Here is a 26742-nt window from a genome sequence, read left to right on the forward strand (position 1 = left end):
CCGTGTCCCTAGTGTCCCCATCCATCCCGCAGCCCGGTGTCCCTCTCGCGGCCCCGCTCGCAGTCGCAGTCACAGTCACGATCACACAGCCCCTCCTGCCAGGGCCCCATCACCCACATCCCTTCCTGTCCCTCTCCTCGCATCCCTCCCGCCACCCGCGGATGCCAGGGCTCGGTGCAGGCGCTGCCCCCTAACCCCGCTCCTCGCAGCAAGATGAGCCCTTTGCTCCTGAGCCACCACAGCCCCACAAAGTCCCCACAAGCTATTGCCGAGCTCTCTGGATCTTCTCACAGCCATCCCACATGATCCAAGTGATAACACTCGGTGACAACATCTTTTCACTGTTGGTGTGGCAACACTCAATTCTACCTCCACTGCATGAAGTTCGTCCAGAGTCTTCCTACCAATATACAATACAAAACCTCAGAACTTCAACTAATTTCCAACCCACAGCTGGCAAGATGGGAAAAAGGCAGCTCCCAGCAGTACTGCTTAGTTGCACTCACCTTGGGACATGGTGCAGCAATAAACCAGAAATCGTGTTTTCTGGGGTGCATTATCCATTTTAAGATCTATGAAGTTTTGAGTGAAACAGAGGTACTTTTCTTCAGTGGGGCTATGTTTTGGTACTGATAACACAGGAATGCTTTTGTTCTTGCTGAGCAGTGCTTGCACAGAGCCAAGCTCTTTTCTGTTTCTCACACCACACTAAGATGTGTGGTGCTTAGTTGACAGTCAGGGTTAAATCATTACAGGCCTTTTTGGCCCTAATGTGGGACTCAAGATAATATATTTGATTGGAATGTTCTAGATCAAATGTATAGCTATTGCCATCTAATTATTAATCTGCACTTAACCTGTACTTGCCATGGGGCTTGCCTGTGTCAGGAAAATTAATCCACAATGCCAGAGGTTTATATGCAAAAAAAAAAGGAGACAGAGGAATCCCATAACTTTATTCAAATACAGGGAAAGGCCATGGACATTTCCCATGGGGTCTATCAAATTATTTAGTGATCCTAAACTCCCAGCCATATCTCCCTCTTCCTTTTCCCCATTGGCTGAGGTAACTAGAAGGTACAGATTTCCCCCCTCGAATATGCATCCCCTTTTGTTATATAAAAGAAATAAAAACCTATTCTTTGTTCTTTTTCTAGGTTCAGGAATTTAACAGGGCCTTGGCTGAGCCAACAGTTGGTGTTAATTACCAACAGTTTCTAGAACTGTGAGTTTCTTCTGTTATTTCCCTATCTGTAAGTCCCACACCCTATGTACAAACAGATTCACATGGCTTGTTTGTGAAGACACATTCATCTTATTCCTTTCACGTGCCTTAATGTTAATTAGAGAGTAATGCTTAGCAGTAGCTGCTTTTTGGTTTCACTGCTTATCCTCATCTTACTCTGCTGTGCCTGGGAACACTTTGTTAACAGCCATGGCCACATGCCTGGGATGGCAGAGGGCCAGGGCATCACTGCACTCCTGTGGTTCTGTACTGCACAGGCTGGAACTCCACTGTGAAGTCAAGTCCACAGGACCCTGAGCTGTGCATGAGTCCATGCAGGAGCAGGACACCCCAAAGTATCTGTGGCCATGAGTAAGTCCACACCACAGCAGGTGCATCTCAAAGCATCTGGGGCTATGTTGCTGCTCTCCAGGGATTGTGGGCCAAGAATAAGCCCACACTGGAGCAGGTACCATACACGAGGCACTGGTGGCTGTGGATAAAGCCACACTGCAGCAGGTGCACCTTAAAGCATCAGTCTATACATGAGGTCATGGCTGGACCACCTCAAGTCACTGGTCATGGCAGGCACACCCTGGAGGGGCTGCAGCAAAGGGGAAAGCCATGCTGGAAGAGATTTACTGCTGAACTGACTGTGGCTGTGGGTAAGGCTGTGCTAGAGCCAAGCTGAACTTGAGATACAATGAAGAAAACATCCTTCACCAAGAAGGACATCTTTATATACATCTTGTCTTACCACCTACGTAATTCTGGCTGTTCTTTGACTCTTCAGTGTCCCATGCAAATGAAGCTTTCCTTGCCCTCCTTCAAATCCCTTTGTGTATAGCTACACCAAACATTATAACTCTAACTGCTCTAAGGAACTCAAATAATACCAGAAAAATAATTTCCATCACACTGGATCTCAAAGATCCTTAGCAAGTCTTGAGAAAAGTTTAGTATCTCAGAGATAAACATGCAGATTGAATCTTAGATCTTTATCAGTGCTGTGTAAATCATCATTACTATTCATAAAGATCTAAAATTCTAATTTTGTTCCTGTCTTAGATTTTCCAAGATTTGAGATGGGTTCAGGATAGTTCAGACAATGATATCAAACAGATCAAGGACATATCTGATATATGCTCTTAAGCAATTCAGATCTGTAGGAAAAGCACTGACCCAGTACTTTTTCAGTTTCAGTTTTCAGTGTGCATGTGTGTGCTCCAAGCTCTTCCTCTCTTCACACATTCCCCCTATACATCAATCTCAGTTTTTTCCTGGACTAATAGGAAGGGGAACCACTTCTACTGGAGCCTACAGAACTGCACTTGAAGTGTCTTTTTGACATAGGGTCTTAAAAGATGCTTTTATCCATTGGTTACATATTTTGGGCTGAAATGCTGAAAGAACCCAGTCTGAGCCACTGAATAACATCTGAAGTCCTTCAAAGGCTCCACCTTCCATATGGTTAATGGAAATAATCTGGCTAGTACAAAAAACCAAAGCCAATTACTAAGAGCTCTAGGAACCTCCCTCTAAACTTATTAACTGGGAGATATTATCTCCTCTCAAGGGTAAAGAAAACACCTACCTCAGTAAGTTGTGTGCACATCCCTTTGTCATCCTGGCATTCTTCATAATCTGACAGCAAGAACACATTCAGGCCATTTTATAACTTTTTCTCCTCTAACTTTGTAGATCATTTGAGCACAACAGGCCCACTGTGCTTTAACCTTTGCCCAGACTGCAGTCAGAAGTTTATAAAAAAGAATTCTCACATGTTTTGCAAAGTCATATGCAGAAATAACTGGGATCTGACACACATTTAGATCCCAACTAGTTACTAAATATATACTCTGTATTTAACTGCATATAAACCTCATTACAGACACATTGAGGGGGTCAGTGTCTGAGTTTCTCAGAGCACAATAAGTATCATTCTAGGCATACTTAGAAGGGCATTACTGTATTTCTACTACAGTATTTTGCTAGCATCAGTAAAACTGCAGTGAAACTCTAAGTTGCAAGATTCATGGCCTTGCTAACCCTAGAGAGACCAATTGCCTCCAGGATTCTCATTCTGTTCTTTTCAAGCAGCAGAAGATAAAGTGCTTGGCTGATGGACTGTTCCCTGTGGTCACAGGGTAAAGGCACTCAGAGTTCCTTGGTGCCCACTCTTACCCTCCATTTCCCATTAACAAGGCAGTGAAGCCACTGCAGACTCCTACACTGTGTGAGAGGTACCAGAGGCATGCAGCACCACAATGTCAGCCTGCAGGAAGGAGGACAAGCTCTAACAAGGCTGTTGCCATGGTGCCACCCACTGCCAGAACACTGAACACAGGATGGATAAAATTAAGCTTTATAAAAGCAAAAAGCTTTGCACAGCATTAGCCAGAAATCCTAATGAGAGCAAAAAGCCTGAGATGAGGTTCACTGTAGCTAACAAAAATAATTTAGTTAATCCTAGCACTACCATCTTATTTTCTACACCACAGCAGCACTCATCCCTATGCAGACAGGCCACCAATACTCCCAAGCCTGACTCACCCATCTTTCTGCACACCCATCCCACCAGCCCCACAAACAAGTATTTAAGTTCCAAGAACAAAGTCCATCAATACCAAGAGGCCTGTGAATCTGAAATTATTTAGAACCTTTCTGAACATTATGCAAATACTTGCTCAGTTTGCTACAAAGTTCTCCAAGCATGTTTTAAATGTCTTAATGTGCATGGATACACACAGATATGGCACAAAAAGCTTATTTGATTGTACAAAGAGATCTAGGTTTCTGATCACAGTGAATATTTCGAAGTAATAAATCTCCTTTCACCCAGATAAATTTCCATAACACATATGAAATACTAGTGTCTCTCACCCAGTGAGGTGTCTGTTTGTACATATAAAAAGTCATTACTTAGATTTATGTTAATGTCATACCCATACTGTGTCTCATACCACTGTTCTCTAGGGCCTCACAGAGCAATGTGCTTTTCCCTGTGTGGCTGCACACCAAGAGGCCATGTGATGGCACTGTGGAACCAGTTTCAGTGCCTTATAGGCATCTTTTCTGTAAATAATCTACAGCTGCATAAGAGCCCAACATACACCACCTTAGCCACTGTGAAGAGCAAACAAGTTCAAAGGGATAATAACAGAAGAGTACCAGCTCCAGTGCTTACTTAACACTAGATATAAAAATGGGCTCAAACCCTTGCATGTTTAAAGTCAGGCAGTGAGGGCAGAAGGATTTCAATCCATCTCACACACTCCAGCCAGCAGGTACTAACTCCTAGATATGGGTGACAGTGTATTATAGCCTTACTTAGAAGCTTATCCAGGCTCTGCTTTAGCTGCTTGTCAGATAACTCCTCAAAGCTCTATTTTACTACCCACATCTTGGGCTCACTGAAACAGGACAAGTACAATAGTATATAGGTTAAACTAGCCTTTATTGAAATACAGAACTACATGAAATTTGACCTCAAAAGAAACTTCAGAACACACATTAAACATCGTAATTTGGAGGTGGCATGTCAATGATCTCATCCAGGGTAGCAAGGAAATCAGCAGTTGATTCTAGCAAGTCTGGAAGTTAGAAATAAATCAAATTAGTTTCTCAAACTCAGAATGCACTCTCACAAGTGTTCAGCATGAAACTCTTGAACAAGCTAGGGAAATATGGCTTCATTGTGTAAGCTAATGCCACCTAACTAATTAGCTTGCAATGCACCACAAAAGATTGCTCAATGTACTGCTTTTCACTGGGTAGTTAATTTTCTTCACAGTTGCTGCTATGGGCTGTGTTTTGGATTTGTGCTGGAAGCAGTGTTGACAATTCAGGGATAGTTTAGTTATGTGAGCACTGCTCAGCAATAGAGTCAAGGCCTTTTCCACTCCTCACTCCACCAGTAAGGAGCTCAGAGCACTCAAGTATCTGGAAAGGAACAAAGCCAGAACAGCTGACCCCAAGGGGCCCAGGAGATATCCCAGACTATATGGTGTTATACTCAATAGATAAAGGTGAAGGAAGAAGAAAGGAGGGACATTTAGAGTTATGACACTTGTCCTCTCAAGCCACCACTGTATGTGATGGAGCCCTGCTGTTGTGAGGATGCTAAACACTTGCCTGTTGATGGGAACTGAATGAATTCCTTGTCTCACTTTTCTTAAGTGCCTAAGTCAGCAACAGCACTCTGAGACAATTGCCTGAACTGTTGGCCAGGTACATTGAGCCTGACTGCCCAGTGGAAGCTGTTTGATACTGGTGCACTCCTCTGGTAGGTTAGACAGCCACAGCAATTCACTGCTGTAGCCAGCTAGGTTTCACCCTAACCACTGATGAGCACTGTGTGTATTGAAAATCATATAAAAAGTTTCCACTTACTGGATTCCCACGAAAACTCACAATCTTTAATCTTCACAGGTGAAGGAACCATTTGGACACATCTGTCATATGTCCTTTCAAATACCATGAGGGGAACACCACACAGATTGATATTGCTTAGTTTGTGTTCTTCAGGAAGATCAAAGCTCTCAAAGTCTGTTTAAGAAAGAAGGTAAATGTGCAGTAGCCTGGGAAGCTGCAAACTCTTCTAGACTAAATGAAAAGGGAGTCAATTTAAAACTACAAAACAGTCTCCCCTTAGGGGCATTTACTTGCAATTGCACCTTTTAGTTGTCCATGAAATACCATACACACACCCCATACTCCCTGATGAAAACACTAGACTGCCTAATAGAAGTCATAATGCAAAGCAGTTAGTACCTTCAGTAAGCAAAGCATCTATGTTTCATCAACACTGCAGTCTTTGGCACAGCAGTTTTCACACATTTACATCCACACAAAGAGGAAAGCTTTAAGGACACAATTTGAAGGACTGAGATAAAATATCTAAAATGAGCTGGCCTAAGAACAGCTTTAGACATTTCATCTTCAACTATTATATCCTACAGAAGTAGGAAAATCTTCAGTTACAAGCCATCTTAGCACACTCTTCTGTATTCCTCTGAATGCTTGCCACTAATGAACTAAGAAGCTAATACATGGTTATTTGGAACTTGTTCTTGTCACCACAATAAGAGACTCAGAATAACACATCTGAGGCACAGCCATTCCTGTTAGAAATACCATTTCATTCTTGTTTAAATATTTCAGAACCAGCAAGCACCCTTATGTTTCAGAAAGGACTCAGGAGAAATGCAATGTTGGCTTGTGTGCCACAGTAGCTTGGACAAATTCTTAGAATAATGCCACCACTCATGAAAGCCCTATTGTTAGTTTTAATAATTACATCAATAGTTCTTACCTTGAGGATCCACAGGAAACATATTTTCTATTTCTGGCCAATCTTCTTCAGCCACTGTATGGCAGCTTTCCAATCCAGTCTTTTGTTAGTCATAAAAAGAGGAAGTAAGATTATTTGAGCAACTATAGAATATTTGTAGTAACCTTCTTGAGCTGTTCAGGTCTACAGACAAGCATACCTGTCATACTTTTCTCAGCCAGGCCTAAATTCTAATGCCTTCAACACAAATAAGACAAGGCTTTGTTTTTCTGAGATTTTTAATTATTAAACTGCCTTAATCTCAGCCTATTATTTTTCTCACATTCTCCCTTCCAATTCTCACCCCTATCCCATCAAAGAGGGAGCACTTGTGTGGTGCTTAATTATATCAGAGCTAAGCCACAACAGCAGGTAAATGATGGATTTCCCCTCCTCCCCAGCATTAAGTGTGTTGTACTCACTTTGTTCACAGTGCAAGGCTGATTTTTCTGTTTTATCTTATCCATCTTGTTCGTGACTCCTTCAGTTTTATTCACATTTCCCAGAACCTTTCTGACAGAGCGAGACGTGACTGGAGAAGTATTAATTCCTTTTTTAGGAAGTGGAGTGTTAACTTGTGTTCTTTCAGCCAAGACTTTTGCTGGAATGAGGAGGAAGAAAAAAAGCAAACTTCAGCAACCCTAAAGCTTGCCTAAGTGCACATGTTGGAAAATTAGCTGTCATGGAAATCACTGCTCACCATCAATAATTCACAAGCATAAGCCACACTTATGACAAAAGCAAGAGTTACCTTCAATTTTTAACTAACTGATGAGCTTGGAAGAACTGGTTGGGTAAGTGGATTTATGAATAGAAAGCTATTACAATTAAAAGCAAGGAATAACAAAAAGTGATTCATTTGATCTCTTACTGCCTCAGGGCAGCAAATACCCACAAGATCCTGAAGGGAGCTTCAGCTGACTCTTGGGAGCACGAAGTTCACCATTCTCCTGATCAACAAAGATCAGAGTTGCCATCTTCAGATTGGTAAGACTACCCTGTAGAGTTCATAGAAGAAAAAGGGAAACACTTTCTATCATTTGCCTCATCACAAGCCCCATTAAAAACAGAACTATCACATACTGGTCTCCAGACAAGGGGAACAAACCCTTCCTCCCAGCATTACACAGTGTTCAGCTAAAGACCCTCAGGTTTGAAGGCATTATTAGTGCTCCTGCTCGGGGCTCATCACTGCCATTACACAGGTGAGCAAACAATTCCTCATTAAAGAGATCTGCACGAAATCTCAGTGAGGCTGTTAGTGAGGCTGGAAAAAAAAATCTCTAAATAAGGGAGCCCAACCTAAACACCACCGTGGCACCGAGTGCCACATCCAGAAACAGTGACTCCACCACCTGCCAGCGCAGCCCGTTCTAACGCCTAACCGCCTTCTCTCAGAAATTCTTCTTAATGGCTAACTAAAATCCCCCTCAGCACAGCAAGATATCATTTCTTTTTGTCCTTAATGCACCCATCTCCACCTGGCTGCAACCTCCTTTCAGGTGATTGCAGCGAGTGATAAGGCCTCTCCCAAGCCTCTTCTCCAGGCTGAGCCCCCTCCCCTCCCTCAGCAACTCCTCATCAGACTCGCGCTCCAAACCCTTCCCAGACTTTCTCTGGGCGAAACGCCTTTTCTCTGTACAGCCTGAAGCACAAAGCAAGAATCGCAGTCCCAGACCAGCCGAGCTCCCGAACCCTCAGCTCGCCTCAGAAAGCGACAGCGCAGGGAAGACCGGAGCCACCGAGCCAGACCACTCCAAGGAGTCAGAGCAGCCCCAGCCCCAACGGCGCCGCGCTTTAAACCGGCCGCGAGCCGCCCATTGGTCCCTTCGCCCCCCGCGCGGCAGCTGATTGGCTGAGCCCGCCGCTCGCACCGCCCATTGGTCCCTTCGCCCCCCGCGGGGCAGCTGATTGGCTGAGCCAGCCGCTCGCGCCGCCGCTCGCGCGCTCAGGGACGGGGCGGGTACGGGTGGAAAGGGGCGTGGCTCCGCCCCGGAAGTGAGCGCGGCCGCGGGGCATTGTGGGGCGGCGGTGCGGCCTGGTAGGTAAACAGGGCTGAGGGGACGGGCGGTGTTCGCCACCGGGACCGATACTGGCACTGGCACCGGCACCGGCACTGGCACCGGCACTGGCACCGGGACCGGGACCGGGACCCGTGAGGGCGGCTGCTCTAGGCTCCGAGGAAGTGCTGGGGTTCCCTGCCCCAGCCTGTGCCCAGGCCTGGCGCTGTTTCGCTGCGGTCGCTCTCTCGCGTCTCTTCCGGGGTCCGCGCAGACCCGGGTGTTACGTTAACAAAAAGGTATTTCGGCAGTGGGGTTTATTTCTCAGGACAGAGGTATGTTAGGAATGCGTAACACGGAGTTAGCTCATTTCGCTGACTGACAAAAAATCTCGTTGAAGAGCTGTGAAGTCGGAGGGTATTGATCTGTAAGGTTCTTCATGTGTCTTCTAATTTTTTAAATTTTTTTTTTTTGCTAAGGAAAAAAGCTAAAATGGCCTCAGGTGCGGTAGCGAACGCCCCTCCTGCAGGAGGGACAAACGATGTGAGCCTGGAGGAACCAAAGAAGATGACGAGGGAAGATTGGAGGAAAAAGAAGGAATTAGAAGAGCAGAGAAAACTGGGAAATGCACCTGCAGAAGTGGATGAAGAAGGAAAGTACGTGGTGCTAAAGCTGTGATTATTCTAAAGCTGCTGAGGAAAAATGTCCTTTCCTGTTGTGGTTGCAGAACAATTGTGAGGGTAACACATGATTTCAGTGGGAGTTACAGTAGAAGTAAATAGTTGAACTTTGTCTTTTAATATTCTAGTCATCAGATATTTTCTAGAAAAATGTGATTCAATGTTGTCTTCTGTCAGCTACTGGCAGTTCTGCTAAAAAGTCCAATCCATGAAGCTAATAATGTGGTGTTTTAAAAGTGAGCAAAACATAGTATAGGGGTCTTTCACTGTGTACTTCATCTGTGGCCTCTCTCTCTTGCTTGTACAGGACTTGTTGCTACTGAGAAGAGAAATGTTGCTATTTTGTTTTTTTGCTCACTTACACAGAGTAAGCAATTTGATTTGGAGTTAGGAGTTTAGGTGAATTAGGTGGCAACAAAATCTCAAAATCTGTGTTTATCAAACTGAAAATTTATTTTGTAGTGCATTGTACCAACTTCATTATTTGTTATCACTCCTAAAGCACTTGAACTTTAATGTGAAGGTTGTTTTGGGTTTTTTCCCTCATGCCATGTATTCATTGCACATTTTTTCCAGAGATATCAACCCTCACATTCCTCAGTACATCTCCTCAGTACCATGGTACATAGATCCCTCTAAAAGACCCACCCTGAAGCATCAGAGACCTCAGCCAGAGAAGCAGAAGCAGTATAACTCCTCTGGAGATTGGTACAAACGGGGAGTTCAGGAGGTATGCAAAACCTTTGTCTCATGAAATAAGGGTCTGGGTTGATGACATGAGGAGATTTCTGGTTGGGTGCTTTGGAGCAATCTTTATTCAGCAGTGTGTGGTGACAATCAAAACACCTGTTTGGGCTTTGGGGAAGGTGTGCACGCTTGAGAGGTGTTGAAAATCCCAGCTGTGGCTGGGAGCTGTTTGAATGTGCCAGAGTCCCCAGCACTGCCTTGTCTCCTCAGCACGCTGTGGCCACGCGCTACCGCAAGGGAGCCTGTGAGAACTGCGGGGCCCTGACCCACAAGAAGAAGGACTGCATGGAGGTAAACTTCACTTCTGCCCTCTCCTAATGGCTTTGAATGCCACAGGGATCTTAATCCTTGTGAAAAATAGGTGGCTATAGATGAAATACTGGCTTTGGAGACGCTGTTCTGAGAAATGTTACAGGTAGAGAGAGACGGTCTAGAGATTTCTAAAGAAATTATTATGTAGGAAAGGTAAAGGGGGAAAGTGACACAATTCAGTGTGTCATCCATCAATTCTGTTAGTAATAAGATCTGAAATAGGTGGAAACATTACTTTCATGTTAACTGCATTAACTCAAGTGCTGTTGTGTCTGTCTTTCTGTTTCATCTCAGGTAGAAGCTGTCCCCAGGAACTGTTTTAATTGCTTTCTTAATTGTAGAGAATATAAACAAGAATTTATGGAGTTTGAAGTCAGTTGGGGTACATAAAAGTGAAGAACTACTTGCATTTATTTACAATCCAAGTGTTAGAGTGCTGAATTTAACTTGCTTTAGAGGAGCTTGATTGACAGTATTTTTAAACAGATATATGAGTCAGTAAGTAACTTAATGGACTGATCTAACCATTTTTTTTTTTTCTTCCAGAGACCCAGGAAAGTTGGAGCAAAATACACAGGCATGAATATTGCCCCAGATGAGCATGTGCAGCCTCAGCTGATGTTTGACTATGATGGGAAGCGAGACAGGTGGAATGGTTATAACCCAGAGGAGCACATGAAAATTGTCGAGGAATATTCCAAGGTTGATTTGGTACGTAGGTGCTGTGATTCACTGGGGAGAGAGTTAGGGTTTGGTGTGGCTGGGCTGGGAGGAGGGGCACTTGTGATGTGCTCTGTTGATATTGGAGCTGGTGCTAAAAGGAAATATTTAAACAAATGCTTTTTCATGCTGCACAGGCCAAACGTACCCTGAAAGCCCAGAAGCTTCAGGAGGAGTTGGCATCAGGGAAGCTGGAGCAAGTGGTAAGTAAACTTAACTAATCTATTTTTGCTTATGCTGAATGAATATAAAACAGATTATTTCTGTTTTCTGACCCTTTTATTTTCTATACAGGGTCTGCTGTTGGGTTTTATACACTTCAGTAATTTAAAGGTTTTCCTAGCACCAGCATGTCACACTCAAGAACTTGAAGCATGTTCTTTGAAATGGGAATTGCTTTGTGTTCCCCTTATGGGCAAAAATTCTTTGTGATTATTATTGTTGCTGAAATTAATGACATGGAATTTTGAGTCAGAAGAACTTGTTTTCCATATAGTAATTTTTTTTCATATACTGAAATGTTTTTCTCATATTTAAAGGTTGGTACAGACTGACTAGTGCTGAGGTGATGACTGTGCATTGATTTAGTAGTGTTTAATATAAATTGGAATAGGAAGGTGTTTCCTTAAGAAAAAGAAAATTCTTAAATTGGTTTAAGATGAAGTCACTGCACAGTGACTTACAAAATGGGGAAAAGATAGGGACTGCTTCTGGTCAAAAGTATGTTTTTAAAGCCTCCTTGCAGAGGCTGTGCTGTCCCCTCGTGGGTCGTCACTAGGTGGCAGAGTGAGCTCAGTATGCCACCCAGTCCAAACTACAGTGCTTTGACTTCCACAATAGAAGAGATTCTTCCTCTTTTTATGCCCATTTTATGAAGCAAACACTGTTAGCTTATATACATACATACTGCCTATAAAATGGAACTGTAAGAAGAAAAGTGTGTTTGAAACTTAAGAACTGTCTCAGAGGGTGGGGACTGAGACTGATTTTCATCACCAGAGCTGGCCAGTTGCTGATCCATGTTCCAGGGCTCACAGCAGTTTCTGTCTTTACTGCTGCAAGTATTTTTCAGTTGAAGAATAAGCAGCTTTAAAAAATAAAATCTGGCTGTGTTTGTTGAACTTAAATTCTGCCTTCTGTTTCATGCTTAGTATTCCTGTAAATCCTGCCTAAATTCTTGAATACATATCTCCTTAATTCTTTTTTTTAAGCTTTCAGAGTTGAAACTTGGTTGTATTTACACAATAGTCTAAATCCTCGGTGTTTAAAGACATAGCAAGCTCTAAATAACAGCAACAGTTTTAGAATTTGCTATTCTTGCAAAGAATTAGAAATTTTGTTTGCGATACAGTGAAAAGTTGTCCAATGTGTGTCTGTCACAGACAGCTAAGAGCATTTTTCTACAATGTTTTGTAGCAATGTTTCTGCATTTGGGGCCACTGTTAAATTGTATTTTGTATCCAACATGAAGCTCTGCTTTGATTGCCCTTTGTATCCCTGCCAGCTTGCCTTTTTCCACTGTCTTGTCTTCTCTGCTGATGTGCTCTTTGTTTGCTGCAGAACTCCCCAAGACACCAGTGGGGAGAAGAGGAATCAAATTCACAGACAGTAAGATGATTACCCACTGCATCACACCATGGGCAAGAGAGAACTTGTAGTTAGTGGAACAGTAAAACAAGGGTGGCACAAGGGTTTGAATGTTTTGTCCATGCCACTGCCTACCTCTTCTTCTGGGCAGAGGATGCTGGATTTCATAAAGAGGCTCTTTGTTTTAACTCCTTTGTGTTATCAAACAGTAGAGATGCAAGCACTTAACTAGATTTTAACATGTGGTATATTTTGACCAAATTAACTGTTTTCTTAATATCATCATAGTTATGTTTTGATAACTATTTCCATAGAAGGGTATGAAAATTCTTTAGCAAGAGTGTTGAAGCGTTGAACGTTAGATTAGCCTGAGAGCACACTTAAGCCCAGGTGAACTGTGCTGCCTTGTAACTACAGGGATTGCTGAATGTTAAGGAAACCACTAAAATCAGATTCCTGCACATGTCTCCAGAGTGATGGAACTCCTTTAGTTAGAAATTCTCCATTTCTCCTCAGGAAAGAGATCATAACAGTGAGGATGAAGATGAAGACAAATACGCAGATGACATCGATATGCCTGGGCAGAACTTTGACTCCAAAAGACGCATCACCGTCCGAAATCTACGGATCCGGGAAGATATTGCTAAGGTGAGTAAAGAATTCTGTGCAGATGCTCTTCTGAATTCTTGAGAGTTCATTTCAACAAATTATACTTTCAGTTATTAATGACTTTGTTTATGGGAGTTTGGAAGTTGAGGTCTGTTCTCAGTTCTATCCCTGTCCATGTTATGACTTCATCACCATTACCTTTTGCATAGATAGAACTTTTTAAAACATCTGAACTGGAGGAGGCAAAAGTAACCTCATGTCTTTCAAAATCATAAATATAAATTATCTTTTTTTTTTTTCCCTAGTACTTGAGGAATCTAGATCCAAACTCTGCTTATTATGATCCCAAAACAAGAGCAATGAGGGAGAACCCTTATGCCAACACAGGCAAGAATCCAGACGAGTAAGTAAGAACGAGGGCCACAAAATTCTTTAAAATTAGATTAATAGTTTTATATTTTCTTTTAACTGCATGCCATTTAGTCAATGAATTTCTAGTCAATTACATATATGCATATTGGTAAACCTGGAAAAAATCTGTTTTATTTAGGAACACTTCTTGGTTTAGTATATACAAGTGGTATTTTTGATCCTTAATTTTCAGGGACATGTGGACCATGGTTTAGTGTAATTATGTGTACAAGGGTTAGGACATTGTTTCATCTAGAGTTGACCTGCAAACAATAATTATATTTAAGCAAAGTATTTCAGTAACCAAATCTTAAACTTTATCCCTTGTTTCTTGGTTCTGGAGGCTAGTGTGTTGTGTTTGTGGTAGCTAACAAAATATTTGAATTAGGAGTAAGATCTCCTCCTATATTAATGGATTGTGCATAGAAAAGCTGTGAAAGCTTTGGCATTCTCTAAATAGTTTAATTAAAACTGCTGGCTTTTGGCTGCACACCTGGCTGTCTCATTTAAGCCCTGAATCAGACATTTGACCTGTGTTGTGCTGGTAACATACAGAGTAAACAGTCTGTGAGTAAAACATTTATTGAGAGAACAGTAATTGGATTAGCTTGCTGCCTAAAATAGAATGACAATTCCTGAATGATGGCAAATAATGCTCTTTCCACCTCTCCTTGCCTCCAGCTAGAGTAATGCCAGTCAGTTCTCTTTTTTAGATGCAGATGCTTTTGCTACTCTTTCAAGTCATAATTTGACCTTCATTGAATCTAAGTTTCTGCCACAGCTTTGCAGACTTTAAATCTTTCAGAGTGGCTTGGGGAAGATGAAAAAGTGGGGAATTGGATTGCTAGCATTATTTGATGCTCAGTGTGTGCTTCCTGTACTGACCGTGCATCTTTTCAAGGGCTGAGCACAAGTGTCTCAGCTTCACTGAGAGCAGTTAAAGTGTCCCAGGCTTTCTTTAACTCACCCAGATCTGCTGGGTCTGGATTGAAGAGTCAGAAACCCAGAAGTGAGAAACATTGTGCTGGAATATCACAGACTGTTTATGCATGTTTATTGTGTAACTAGGTCCAAGTTTAACTTCTGGTGCTTGGCATCTCAGGTAGAGCTCCAGATCTGTGTCATGTGTCCCTGTGAGCACAGACATCATGGTTTTTGAGAGGTGCCTAATGCTTTCATGGCTTTATAGGAAGTTAGGTTTTACTTTCATATATCAATTGAATGCACCTTCTTCTCTTTCAGTTTTTAATTTTAGTGCACAAGAGAATTTTAACTTGCCTGCTGCACTTCTGTGTTTGTATTTAAGAGGAGATGACATTACAAATGCTAAGAATTGTTTTCTTTTCTGCAGGGTTGGTTATGCAGGTGACAACTTTGTTCGCTACACAGGCGATACCATCTCAATGGCACAGACTCAGTGTAAGTGGGGTTTAGGGTTGGGGTTTATTGAAGGAAATTGACTTAAAATACTTAACAGCCCTGCTTTCTTGCAAAAGAGAAAAATATAGATTGAGGCCTTTTTCAAATTGCTTCAGAATTAAAGAATGGAATTTGAATGTGCAAGTGTTCAATGGAACCTCTTGTGTTCACAGTGTTTGCCTGGGAGGCTTATGACAAAGGCTCTGAAGTTCATCTTCAAGCAGACCCCACAAAATTAGAGCTCCTTTATAAATCCTTCAAAGTGAAAAAAGAAGATTTCAAGGCACAGCAGAAAGAAAGCATCCTAGAAAAGGTAATAGGCTTTTGGGTTTATTTAATAGGAATTCTGTTGAGTTTGAAGTCTGGGTCTTGGGGAATAAAATATTTTAATATTTGTACACACTATCTCATTAATTGATGAATTTTTTTATTTAGTATTGGTATGTTTGAAGGTCTGCTGATATTTATGTTATTGAGACCTCTTCCCTTAACTGTCAGAATTTCTCCACTGATGAAATTTGTCTTTCCAACTTAAATTTTGGATACAGTCTATTAGATAAATACTTACTTTTTTTTGTTTTTTAAACAACTTAAAAAAACTGAATTATCCCATTTACATTCTAACTACATCAACATTCAAGTGTGGAGGGGGACAGGAAGTATTGCTCCCATTGTACCCAAGCTGTTTGGCTTGGTCTCTGAAGTTTCTCTGCTTTAAGTGAGGAATATCAGTGTTGTCATTCTCCAAGCATAAAACAAAACAAAACCAACCAAACAAAAAACACAACAAAAAAAACCACACACACCAAAAACCCCACAAAACCAAACACCAAAAGACACCACAGTGGCCATAGGAGATGATGCATTTCTGTCTTAACTCTTCACTAAAGACTAAACTATCTCTGTCCACTTCTGTGCCTTCTTGGCAAGTTACCAAAGATGCTGTTCTGGAAATGTTTGCTTAACTATATAAAAGGTGGGGTTTTTTTCAAAACTATTATGTCTTTTCTTTTTGCATTTTAGTATGGAGGACAAGAACATTTAGATGCCCCTCCAGCTGAACTGCTGTTAGCTCAAACAGAAGATTATGTGGAGTATTCTAGGCATGGAACAGTCATCAAAGGACAGGAGAAAGCTATTGCTTGTTCTAAGTATGAAGAGGATGTGAAGATCAACAACCATACAGTAAGTCCTAGGTTGTGTTAAATTTTCTCAAAATTAAGTACCATCCCATTGAAGGTATATTAGGATGCAGTACAATATAATTAATATACCAAATACATTTCTCCTGCCTCAGTGTGACACTCTGCCTTTTATGCTAAGGAGAAATCTCAAATTCTCATAGTTGAGATGTGAATTTGAAGAGTTTCCATGGCAGTCTTGAACTAAAGGGGAAGTTACTCTATTAACCTTTCACTTTGAATGTAAGTTGACCCTCTCCCATTGTGGTTCTCTTTTTTGGCAGTGTACCTGTAAGGCTTATTTAAAATAGCAAGAGTATTTCTCTTAGCTTCCTTTTGGACTGTCTAAGTAATTTACTTCCCAGGGTATCAGCTCAGGAGTAAATTTTAGGCTGCCTCTTACAGAAGGAACTGTGTGGTTTGTTCTCTTGCAGTGCATTTGGGGCTCGTATTGGAAAGAAGGCAAGTGGGGTTACAAGTGCTGTCACTCCTTTGTCAAGTACTCCTACTGTACAGGAGAAGCTGGGAAAGAAATTGCTGTAAGTATTCTCTTGTTTATTCATGTGGAAAGAGCTAAAAAGCATTCATATTCCTTACTTAAGGTTTAGACTGTTCCTGTTTGGGGGAGGTTGGGTTTTTAGCAATTTGTGGGGTTTTTTTTGTCCTTCCCCTTTCAGGGTCAGTAACAGGGTATCCTTATTCTTGTTTGTTGTATAGAATGCAGAGGCAAGTTTAATGGAAGAGCAGCCTGAGGAGGAAGAACACATGACAAAACCCAAAACACTGATGGAGGTAGGATGTTCCCCTTTCTCAGGAAGACAAATACTTCTCAACATTTTAACTGCAAAATTCTGTAGAGTCATAATAAGACTGAAAAGTACTAGACTGCATTATTAGAGCATTACATCTTCATTGAAAACTGAGCTCTCAAATGACATTAATAGAAGTTTGGATTTAGTGGTTTGGGTATTATTAATGTTGGCAAGCTGAATCTTAACAGTAACTTGTTTCCCACCTTACAGATCCACCAAGAGAAACAGAAAGAGAAGAAAAAGAAGAAGCACAAGAAGAGCTCAAATTCTGACAGTGAGGGTGAAGAGAAGAAGAAGCAAGAAAAACTAAAGAAGGTACACTATAATTTTCAGTGGCTTTGTGGCAAAAGGAACATGACATATTTTACAGTATCAGTTTTATGAAGCCTATAATGTAGTTCTTGGTGATATACCATGGGGAGTTTGATGCTAATTTTTAGCTAAATTAAATTTAAAATGCTGTTAGATGTTCTATAGTCCATCCCTGATTCCTCAGGCAAACCTTCAATAAATATTTTGTTTTGAAAGACTTAATTTAGATGGCTTAGATTTCATGTTTAGGAACCTATTACACCTGTGGGTCCATAAAAGACATTGCAGAACACAATGATTTATGTACTGAAGAAAGATGGAGAGATCAAAGGCAGAGTCAAATCTTGGCTTAGCACTTTGTATCCCAGGCTTGGCCCAGTCTCACAGTTGATGTACTGTAACTGTGCCCAAGCCATCCTCTGCTGAGCAGTGGTGTGCTTCCATGGGCACAGCAGCCTGCTGCTTAATTAACCATGGTTAATTAGAGCAGGGTACAAAAATCTTTTCCAGTAGCAGCAGTAGTAGTTTGAGGAATGAGATAGCACCAAGCATTTAGGAATTAAAACCCCAAACATATAGTAAAAAGTAACAAACAATTCATTTGTACTTGCTAGATCACAATTATATTTTAGGTAAATCCTGTGAGTTTACTTGATGTTGACATTTGGAAAGAGATTGAAGTGTCTTGTTTACTAAATAGTATTTTACCATCATTTTATGTTAAATATTAAAAAATAAGCATTAAGTGAAATGTGCTATGGGTGGGCCAGACAGATGTGCATTGCCTATCCCACCCTTGTGCTTCCTTGTCCATCATACAAGAATCTCAGACAAATCTTCATTGCTGGGGTTTTTTGTTTAACTTCCATTGTAGCATTTTTGATTAGGTTTTTTTTGTTTAACTTCCATTGTAGCATCTTTGATTCCCTTTGCTCTCATTTCAGGCTCTGAATGCTGAGGAGGCTCGACTTCAGCACATCAAAGAAATCATGCAGTTAGATGAGAGGAAGAGACCATACAACAGCCAGTATGAAGCCAGGGAACCAACAGAAGAGGAGATGGAGGCCTACAGAATGAAAAGGCAGAGACCTGATGACCCCATGGCCTCTTTCCTTGGGCAGTAGTCACAGAGAGCATCATTCCAGTACATGAGGCTTTTTGCACAGCTGTTTACAACTCTCTAGACACTTGATTCCTTTGCACATGTCTAAAATGGCAGAGACCTTTTTGTGCTCCAAGGAACTTTGTGAAAGCTTCTTTCAGCAGACATGAAGTCTATTACTTACTGGAGTTTTGTAAATGTGTGTGTATGTATACAAATACAGACATATACATATACACACATATATGTAATATATGTGTAGATAAAATACACACACCTACTCTGTAAATTCTTGAAGGGAAGAGATCTAGCTGAAATCCTACCTTTAGTTGGCCAACTAATGCATAAAGTTGTGATACAGTAAAACTAACTAGTCAGAAGAAATGGTCAGCAGGTGTCAATATAGAACCAAAAACTGTTGACAAAAAATTGACACAACTATTTCTAGAGCATTTTTTCTTGTAAAGACTGTCTCATGATTGAAAAGAATACATAGTTTCTTGGTAACTTTGCAGTAAGTACTTTGGAAATGTAAAAATTTATTGCTTTGTTCTGGTTACATCAATATAAAGATCTTAAGTGCTGTCTAGCCTTTTAAATGGAAGGGTTAGGGGAAGCTGACTGTAGCATTTTTAAATTCTAGTTGTTTCTTCAGATACATTTCCAGATAAATTTCAATTGCAAAGATCTGAGTTCTTGGGTTTCCTTTTGATGACATGGTGTGACACCTGTGTTAGGCTCTAATCCTATGTGAGAAGGTGAAGCAGAATCTGCTTAATTCTGGCAATATTAGTCCTTAATTTGGGAGTTTTCCCCTTTTAACTAATGAAAAGTTGAAGAACTGTGTAAAAAATCTGCACAGCATGACTTTAGAGTTGGAAGGCTTGGGAATTGCTTCTATTGAGGCTTAAACTGTCTTTCCAAGGAAAAACTGCTCTTCTCCATAAATAAGTAGATACAGAAAACATACCTGTAAGTGTCCTGTGTGTGATTTCACAGGTGCTTTGGGGACTGAATGTTTTGATTTGGCACATGTAGCTGATAATGGCAATTCTGCACTGCTCTGCAAGGCAGTTCTGTATTAATACAATATTTGATATTCTTATTGGTGACCAGAATTTTGAGTATTTACTGTGTGTCAGATCCTCTGCCACACAGTAAAAGCAAACTATCTGAATTAGCTGATTTGAACTGAATTGCTCTTCTCAGGGCTGTAGCACCTGAGGTTGTGCCAGCACAACTGCAACTGCTGCTGGCTTGGTCAGCACCAAGTTTAATTTGAGGGAAGAGGAGCTGTCAGAAAGGTTCCCTGAATTATTTACATACCTTTCTCAAAGCTGCAGTTCAGTCTAAAAAAAAAAGTTTCGTCTGAAAGACTTGATTCTTAATAAAGGAGGTGATTCAGAAATAGCACAAGAAGTAACACAAAGGAAATTTCAAGACTAACTTTGTAAGCTGTGGATTGACTGCATGGAAGCTTTAATCCATTGAGTCTCTACTGAATTTATGTTAAGTGATTGTTTAGGGATTAAAATTCACTGCTAAATTTAGCATATAGTTTTCACCAATGAGTCAACCCAAGCACTTGAGGCAATAGTTGATCCTTGCCGGCTCTTTAATCTGAACTCTAAAGGAAGAGAGTTATTTTAAAGGGCTTCAGGTTATTTATTTTAACCTTGAGAAGAAAGCATTATCCTTTTATCCTGAGACTTGTTCTTAAAAGCTGCAACATTTATCAGATGATTTAAAAAAACCCTCATGCATACATTTCCAGCTAGAATATACTCCAGTGAGATGGATAAACATTTGTCAGAGTAGCAGGAAATGTGAAGCAATGCTGATACACTTAGAACCTATCAGGAATAAACAGACCTGTCTGGTTTTTGTCACAAATATGAAATGGCATTTCTCCTCTTTGGGAGTTTATCCTTGGTGCAGCACTTCATACATATGTAAGGTTATTTCTTGGATCATGAAGTTTTTTGCACTTGTCCCAGTTACTGTATAGGCTTCTCCAAGAACAGGAAAGGAGTATGGTCAGAATTAAAAAATACCATTTTGCTCTTCACCTACATTGGGCTGTCCAATAAATAAAAATACCAATCCTGCTTCAAAGCAAATGTTTCGTGCTGATCATTTTCATGATAATCAGCAAGGGGTTTTTGTGTGGAAAAAAATACTAATATAAAATGATAAATATTTTTAGATTGTCAACAACCTTTCTATGGATTGTGAAACAAATGGTTTTGATAGTAAAATACTTTTTGAGATGAGCTTTGTGACAATCTGAGAGCCTGTAAAACATAAAGGTTTGACCCAAGGGTTTGTCAGACTGAAGGATTCACACATTCAAGGGTCCTTCCACTTTAAGATCAGAACCACAATTCATATTTCTGTCTAATCCAGGCCTAGTGTGCTTGTTCTTGTGGCAGATGTGCAGTTTGCTCCTCTCTGCCTTCCTCTTTCTGTGCTTTCACCTGTTCTGCTGCTGGAGACCATTTGTAGATGCTCCAAGACAATTTAATCATAAGATCAGGGGGGTAAGAGTTCTGTACTGATTGTGTTTGCTGCTTTAGCTGCCTCCAGCACTGCTAGGAGTTAACCACCTAAAAAAGTGTCCCACTTCCAGGAGATTCACAGCCCTTGCCAAGTTACTGGCTCTTGGTTAAACTGCCTCCCATGTTTGGTCATTCTTTGATGGTTTTAAATATCTGGGGGTGGGGAGAAAGGAGTTAATCTGGGCGGGGGAATTGGCACAAAAAATCCTGTACTTTCAAGTTCTTTGTAAATAAGCTGAAAAAGTGATTTCTGATATGATTTGGTGCAGTTCTTGCTTAACTGATTCATTTGTCAAACTGAAGATGTATGTGATAGGACAATGCCAAAAAGCAGTTCCAGCAGATCTTGGCTGGCAAGGTTCACGTCTCTCACATTTCTACTGCTGCAAAATGTTGTGTTTCCAGTTCCAGTCTCATGAGAATTCCTCACAAACCCTTGGCTGAAATAAATTGTTTAACTGAAGGCTGAATCTCCATCAGCAGCATCTGTTCCTTGGGAAGCTCAGTTAATATTTCTGCAGTGTGGTGTTTCCAGCAAAGCCTGAACAGCCCCTTGGATCCAGCAGATGCAGCAGCCAAGCTTAGAACTACATGGATGTAGCAGCTCTGGGATGTCTCAGTCCCTCCCTGCCCCTCCCTTGGCAGCAGCTGCTCTCCTTTCCCCTCAGCAGATCCCCAAGCACCAGCACAGAGGAGAGTCCCCAATCCCATGGTAAGCAGCACAGTCTGGAATTGCTTTGATGGGATTTCAGAGGTGTCTCAGGGGGGTTTTGGGAGGCTCAGTAGAACTCTTGTAACACACCAATGGAATTTGAGCTTATTCATGGCACACTCAGGTCTCTTGGGCTAAGAATTTGTGACCATAACCTGAAGTGACCTTGCCAATGCCCACAAAGCTCACCTGGGGCAGAGTTATCTAACACAGGAAATGTGCTGTGGTCAATAGAGCAGAGAATTGGAAATGAACAACTTGCTCCTTTTTGCCCTTAACTTACTTCATGAAACTAGATAAACATCTGTGTAGCCCAAATATGTCCATTGAGGGGCTTTCCTCAGCTCTGTGTCTGAGAAGGGTTTAGTTCAAGGCACCTTTATATATATAAATATATATATATATTACAAGTAATTTTGCCTAAATGATGTAAAACAGAATGGTTAAACAAAACGAATTTGCACATATTAAATAAAAAATAAACCTTTGCTAGTTTGTAAGTCAATTGTTGTCATTAGATGAGACTAATAGAATTTCACATGGTATATCTAGGAAAATTGCTTCTTTCAAAGTATATAAAATCAAATTTGAAAAGCAGAGATTGGTCATAGTATCTTGTATATCCCCTCCTAGGACTTTCAGAACTGACACCTTGTATGCTTCCTGTTTTCTGTTAATAACTTCTTGCAACTTTACCACATGAAAACCATCTTGAAATTTGTTCCTGAGGTTTTTCCTATAGTGAAAACTCTTGCAAAAGTTGTTTGGAAATTTCCATTGTGTGTGGCTTGCAGGATAAGGTTCTTATTAGCAGGAATGTTTTATAGAAAAGAAAATAGGTGCTTCCTAAAATATTAAGTGTAAAATAGTTTTTTATCATTCTGTCATCCCTATGCCTTCTAAAGTTCAGGAAAACTCCAGAATTTAAAAGATTAACTGGCATTTCCAGACTCCTGACCTAACTAACATTTAGCACATCTGAATGTTCTGTTGTTAATGAGCCAGGTTTGCTTGGAGCCCTCTGAGACCCTTTTGAGTGTTTAATTACTAAAATAATATTGCTTTTACTTGTGAAAATATGTGCTCAAGTTCCATTGGGAGACAGCCTGATTTTTTTTTTTTCTTTTTTCCCCAAAGCTACATTGATAGAATCACAGGATGGTTTGGGTTGGAAGGCACCTTAAAGATACCCAGCTCCACCCAGCCAGCCCTGAGCAGGGATACCTTCCCCTAGGGGGTTTCTCCAAGCTTTGTCCAACCTTGGCCTTGAGCACTTGCAGGAAGGAGTCCACACTGCAGGGGTGTGTACCAGATCCTGCTGGGTCTATGCATTTAAAAGCTGCACTGCACAAAACAAAAGCACACAAGAAAGAAATACCTCTTGTCAGTCATTCTACATCAGTCTGTTCTCAAACCCCACACCTTTGTGTTCTGTATCTCTTGTCACTGTAATTTTTGCTCTAAGCCCTCCCCACTGCTGGGCTGTGGCTTCACTGCTGTACCTCAGTTTGTCTGGGACCATGGCAGAGCTGCACTGCTCTGTCTCTGAACTCAGTCGTGTAGTGCTCCTTTTTCTTGGACATCTAATGACCACAATATTTATTCAGCCTCCTGTAACAGAGCCCCCATTGTGCTGGAAAGCAAAGTCAGCTGCTGCCCTGCTCTGTGACTGCAGTGATAACTGCCAGGAGCAACCTTGGAGTTTATTTTTCTAAGTGCAGAGGAGAGCAGCACATGTGTGATGACAAAAGCAGGCAGCCACTGGCACTGGACCCTTGCCCCAAGGGAACCATGGTGTCCCTCTCCTCTTACTTCCCTGGCACTTTACAGTGTTTAACAAAACAAACAGATCACCCTTCCTAGGAGAGCTGTTTGTTTGCACTTTGTGCTACTCTTTTGATATGTGTCTGCAAGTGTGGTTCCTGAGCACATTTTCTAATGTAGTGACAAGTTGTACTTAAATTCTGCTTTATAAATATCTGGAAAAATGAGAGTCTCCAGCTTCTGATGAATGACACATTCTCTGAGCAAAATGTCCTGATTCTTTTTTGAAGGCTCTCTCTTTCGAAGAAAAAGTTTTGCCACTAACTTGTGTGGAATCATTATGAGACTCAGAGATTTCTGGTAAATCTCTGTTTGATGGTAGAGTGCTGGATACACATCCAGGAAAAATATTAAACTGTGAAATCAATTAAAACTACTTATCCAGGCTGGTACAGCCCCTTGAATCAGAAAGTGAAAATATCCCAGGGCTGTGTGATAGGATATTCTCTGATGATTTTTCTATGGGTTCAAAGAGCCCAGACATTGCTGGTGTAGTACTTAAATGTGCTCACAAGGTGGTTTCAGATGGGAAAACAAAATTTGGTTAGCTAAGTATTTGTTTACTTTTCTAATGGGGCTTCCAGATGTGATTTGTTCCCACCTGAAGATCTACCCTTATCTATTTTACCAGGGACAAATGTAACCTTACTCAGTCAAAACTCCTAGAGAAGATTTACATGACTAAAAGAAGCCATATCAATTTAAGGTAGTTTTTTGCAAGAGTTCCTTCCCCAACACATAGCTGCTTCCTTCTGCTCCATGCTGCAGCCAAAAACCCTGTTCTTTGTGACTGGGAATTGGGAAATCAGCCTTGGAAGAAGCATGAGGAGAGAAAACTCCCCTGTGTTGCTTTGGCTGCAGAATATTTTGTATTAAACTAGGGACTGAAGGAACACGGGGACCTGTCTTTGATCCATGGAAGATCAGGATGACTTAGAACAATAGCAGTGACTTTGTTAACTTTTCTTCTATAAACGATTACAAATTAACTAGATAACAGGCAGTGTGAGAAAGGCTTGGTTATGTGTTGTTATAAGGTCAAGCAGAAGGATTATTGGATTCTAGTGAGAAAGTAATGAGTATGTGTCAGTACTGACACTGCCTTAGTCCTCTGTCCTGGTGTGGTCACTGGGTAGGGCAGCCACATCTGTCAAGAGTGGGGTTGATGACATCTCTCAGGGGTATTATTCTGTCCATTAGGCTGCTCTTACTTGGATAGCTTGGGTGCCTAAATCCAGGATTTTTATTTTCCCTCGATACCAGTGCTGCCACTGACCTAGTTCTGCAGCAGTAACAGCCATCTGTATCCCAGCTGATGCCAAGGAATGAAAATAACCCTGAGAGGCAGCAGCCCTGTGGCTGGAGGGAGTGTTTATGGGCAGCATTTGCTATTTGTCTTGCTGTCCCTTTGCACTGCACTTTGCAGCACCTGGGAAGGGAGCAGTGCTGGGAACAGCCCTGCAGGGCTCAGGGGGCTTGGCCAGCACTGCCCACAGCTCCTCACCTTATCCTGCCCCATGGAGCTCAGCCAGGAATGGTTTGGGGGCTCTTTGAGTCAGTCACAGCCTGAGGAATTGTTTCAGTGCTGAGTTTCTCTGCTGTCCCTGCTGCCTGTACATATTTCTGTGTGTTGGCACTACCTGCTGGCAGTAAAGGGGCAGTGGCAGTGAATGGGACACAGACACCACCCCTGCTTGGTTGATCGTTGATGTCTGCAGATTTTATCCAGAATAGGAAGTTCCTGCTTTCAGGAGCTGCAAGTCTGTAAAGCAACATTAAGATGCAAACTTTGGCCCATAATCCTAATTATTGCTTTTCTACTCTCAAGCAGTTTTGTGCAGTGACCGTGGCAGTGCTCAGAAATGAGTCATGTCAATGGCAGCCTGTGACATGGTTATCAGGGTGTCAGGAGATTTTATGCATCTCTGAAAGCACCACCTGTAAAAATTCAAGGCTTTTCTGAAAGACTTAGCTTTCAGTTAGGAAATCCACCATGTGGATATGAATATTTCTGGGTGTGAAGAAAAATTTGAGAACATGTCAATGTACTCTGAGAGTTTAGGTACCAAAGAACAAGCAAAATGAAGGTCAGCTGTGTTACTTTTATAAAATCCCTTATTTATTTTAACTCCTGGCCCTGTTTATTATGGTTGCCATAAGTTTGTCAATTGCAAACCTGAGCAAACTTTGTGATTTGTAAATATCCTAAGAATGCTTGGGTTATTTCCCAGTAGTGATGGAGGGATGGTGGAGTACTCGTGGCTGGTTCAGGGATGAGGTTTTTGCCTTGGTTCTGTCATGTTCTCTGACACTAATGTGGTTTTTATTGCCAAGAGTAGCTGTAAATTCTCTCTTTGGGGGTGTCCCATCACATCTCATTCAATCATTATTAATCATTAAACATCTTACCTGTGATTGAATCCAAGGATAGAGCAATTATTCAGCCCCAATCTACTTCATGTGAAGGCAGTGGGAGACTTTAATTGCTAATTCTTGTGGCACATGGATTTACTGCGGCAGCTGGGGCCCTACAGGAGCTCCAGGCTGCTCCCTGTTAGCTCTGCTGAGAGCTCCATGTGTGAGTGACTGCAGAGCTCCTGGGATCCAGGTTTGTAAGTGAGGAGGAGCATTTGGAACCTGTGATTTATAGCTGGGAGTATTTTATAATTGGCAAATGCTATTATCACGTTCACAGTGCTATGTATTAGTGCAAGTTTCTGGTGACATTTCCCCTGTTTCAGAGCCCAGGGTTGGTGACACTGTGGTGACAGGGCTGCTTTCCCAAGGCTTTGCAGATTTGCAGAGTTTGTCAGCAGGTGATCTGCTGACACCACACCTTGCAGAGGCTTTCAACACCCTCAGGTTATGCAGGGATTGTGTCTGTTTCCAAGACTCCCACAGTTTTTAATGGGTTTATCCTGACCACAGTGTGGGAAGAGTGCTGTTCATCTCCAATTAACACACAAGAGACTCTTCATTTAAGGACCCTTGAACTTGCATGGCTGTCTCTGGACACTGTCAGGTATGATGTGTTGAAATGTCATTTAAAATCTCCTGATTTATAAAGGCCAAACCTCACAAAGATCTGTGATGAATCCCAGAGCCACAGCAAGCTCTCCACATGAATAGTTCTGCTGCAGAGTTCGGGTCCTGGGAGAGGCAGGAGCTGGTGAATTGAGGTGCAGAGTGGGAATGATGG

The 26742-nt window shown here is 41.5% G+C and overlaps 2 protein-coding genes and 1 long non-coding RNA gene across 7 annotated transcripts; 1 reads left to right on the plus strand and 2 right to left on the minus strand.

Annotated features, from left to right (window-relative positions):
- Positions 1–4663: 4663 nt before the first annotated feature.
- PTTG1 (PTTG1 regulator of sister chromatid separation, securin) lies at positions 4664–8408 on the minus strand. 2 transcript variants are annotated; one of them, XM_056502482.1, is made up of 6 exons: positions 8264–8408; positions 7453–7555; positions 6980–7158; positions 6540–6618; positions 5618–5773; positions 4664–4818 (listed from the first exon to the last, which is right to left on the minus strand). In XM_056502482.1, the coding sequence occupies exons 2-6, from the start codon at positions 7532–7534 to the stop codon at positions 4739–4741; spliced, it is 576 nt and encodes a 191-aa protein (XP_056358457.1). In that variant the 5' UTR covers positions 7535–7555; positions 8264–8408; the 3' UTR covers positions 4664–4738. The 2 variants fall into 2 exon arrangements, with proteins under 2 accessions (XP_056358457.1, XP_056358456.1); XM_056502481.1 differs by having other exon boundaries at positions 8169–8323.
- Positions 8409–8513: 105 nt separating this feature from the next.
- On the plus strand, positions 8514–20569 carry SLU7 (SLU7 homolog, splicing factor). Of its 4 annotated transcripts, none has more exons than XM_056502209.1 (16): positions 8514–8598; positions 9037–9213; positions 9814–9967; positions 10195–10275; positions 10843–11007; positions 11154–11219; positions 12577–12624; positions 13120–13251; positions 13518–13615; positions 14975–15042; positions 15216–15355; positions 16066–16227; positions 16658–16762; positions 16941–17015; positions 17246–17350; positions 18292–20569. In XM_056502209.1, exons 2-16 carry the CDS (start codon positions 9050–9052, stop codon positions 18469–18471), a joined length of 1743 nt encoding a protein of 580 aa, XP_056358184.1. In that variant the 5' UTR covers positions 8514–8598; positions 9037–9049; the 3' UTR covers positions 18472–20569. The 4 variants fall into 4 exon arrangements, with proteins under 4 accessions (XP_056358184.1, XP_056358185.1, XP_056358187.1 ...); XM_056502210.1 differs by having other exon boundaries at positions 8558–8856; XM_056502212.1 differs by lacking the exon at positions 12577–12624 and having other exon boundaries at positions 8558–8856.
- LOC130258639 (uncharacterized) lies at positions 19114–22358 on the minus strand. Its single transcript, XR_008841526.1, has 2 exons — positions 21053–22358; positions 19114–20934 (listed from the first exon to the last, which is right to left on the minus strand). It is a non-coding gene; the product is annotated as an uncharacterized LOC130258639 (long non-coding RNA).
- Between the last annotated feature and the right edge of the window lie 4384 nt (positions 22359–26742).

The sequence above is a fragment of the Oenanthe melanoleuca genome, chromosome 13, assembly GCF_029582105.1.
Source record: "Oenanthe melanoleuca isolate GR-GAL-2019-014 chromosome 13, OMel1.0, whole genome shotgun sequence".
NCBI classification, from domain to species: Eukaryota; Metazoa; Chordata; class Aves; order Passeriformes; family Muscicapidae; genus Oenanthe; species Oenanthe melanoleuca.

Bases quoted from the DNA above. Each gene is read 5' to 3' on its own strand.
- PTTG1 (XM_056502482.1), bottom strand. From the start codon at position 7,534: ATGGCAACTCTGATCTTTGTTGATCAGGAGAATGGTGAACTTCGTGCT. The intron at 7,159-7,452 runs GTGGGTATTTGC...TCCTCATTCCAG, and splicing joins GAAGCTCCCTTCAGGATCTT to CAAAAGTCTTGGCTGAAAGA. The intron at 6,619-6,979 runs GTGAGTACAACA...GACTAACAAAAG, and splicing joins AGCCTTGCACTGTGAACAAA to ACTGGATTGGAAAGCTGCCA.
- SLU7 (XM_056502209.1), top strand. From the start codon at position 9,050: ATGGCCTCAGGTGCGGTAGCGAACGCCCCTCCTGCAGGAGGGACAAAC. The intron at 9,968-10,194 runs GTATGCAAAACC...TTGTCTCCTCAG, and splicing joins ACAAACGGGGAGTTCAGGAG to CACGCTGTGGCCACGCGCTA. The intron at 13,252-13,517 runs GTGAGTAAAGAA...TTTTTTCCCTAG, and splicing joins TCCGGGAAGATATTGCTAAG to TACTTGAGGAATCTAGATCC.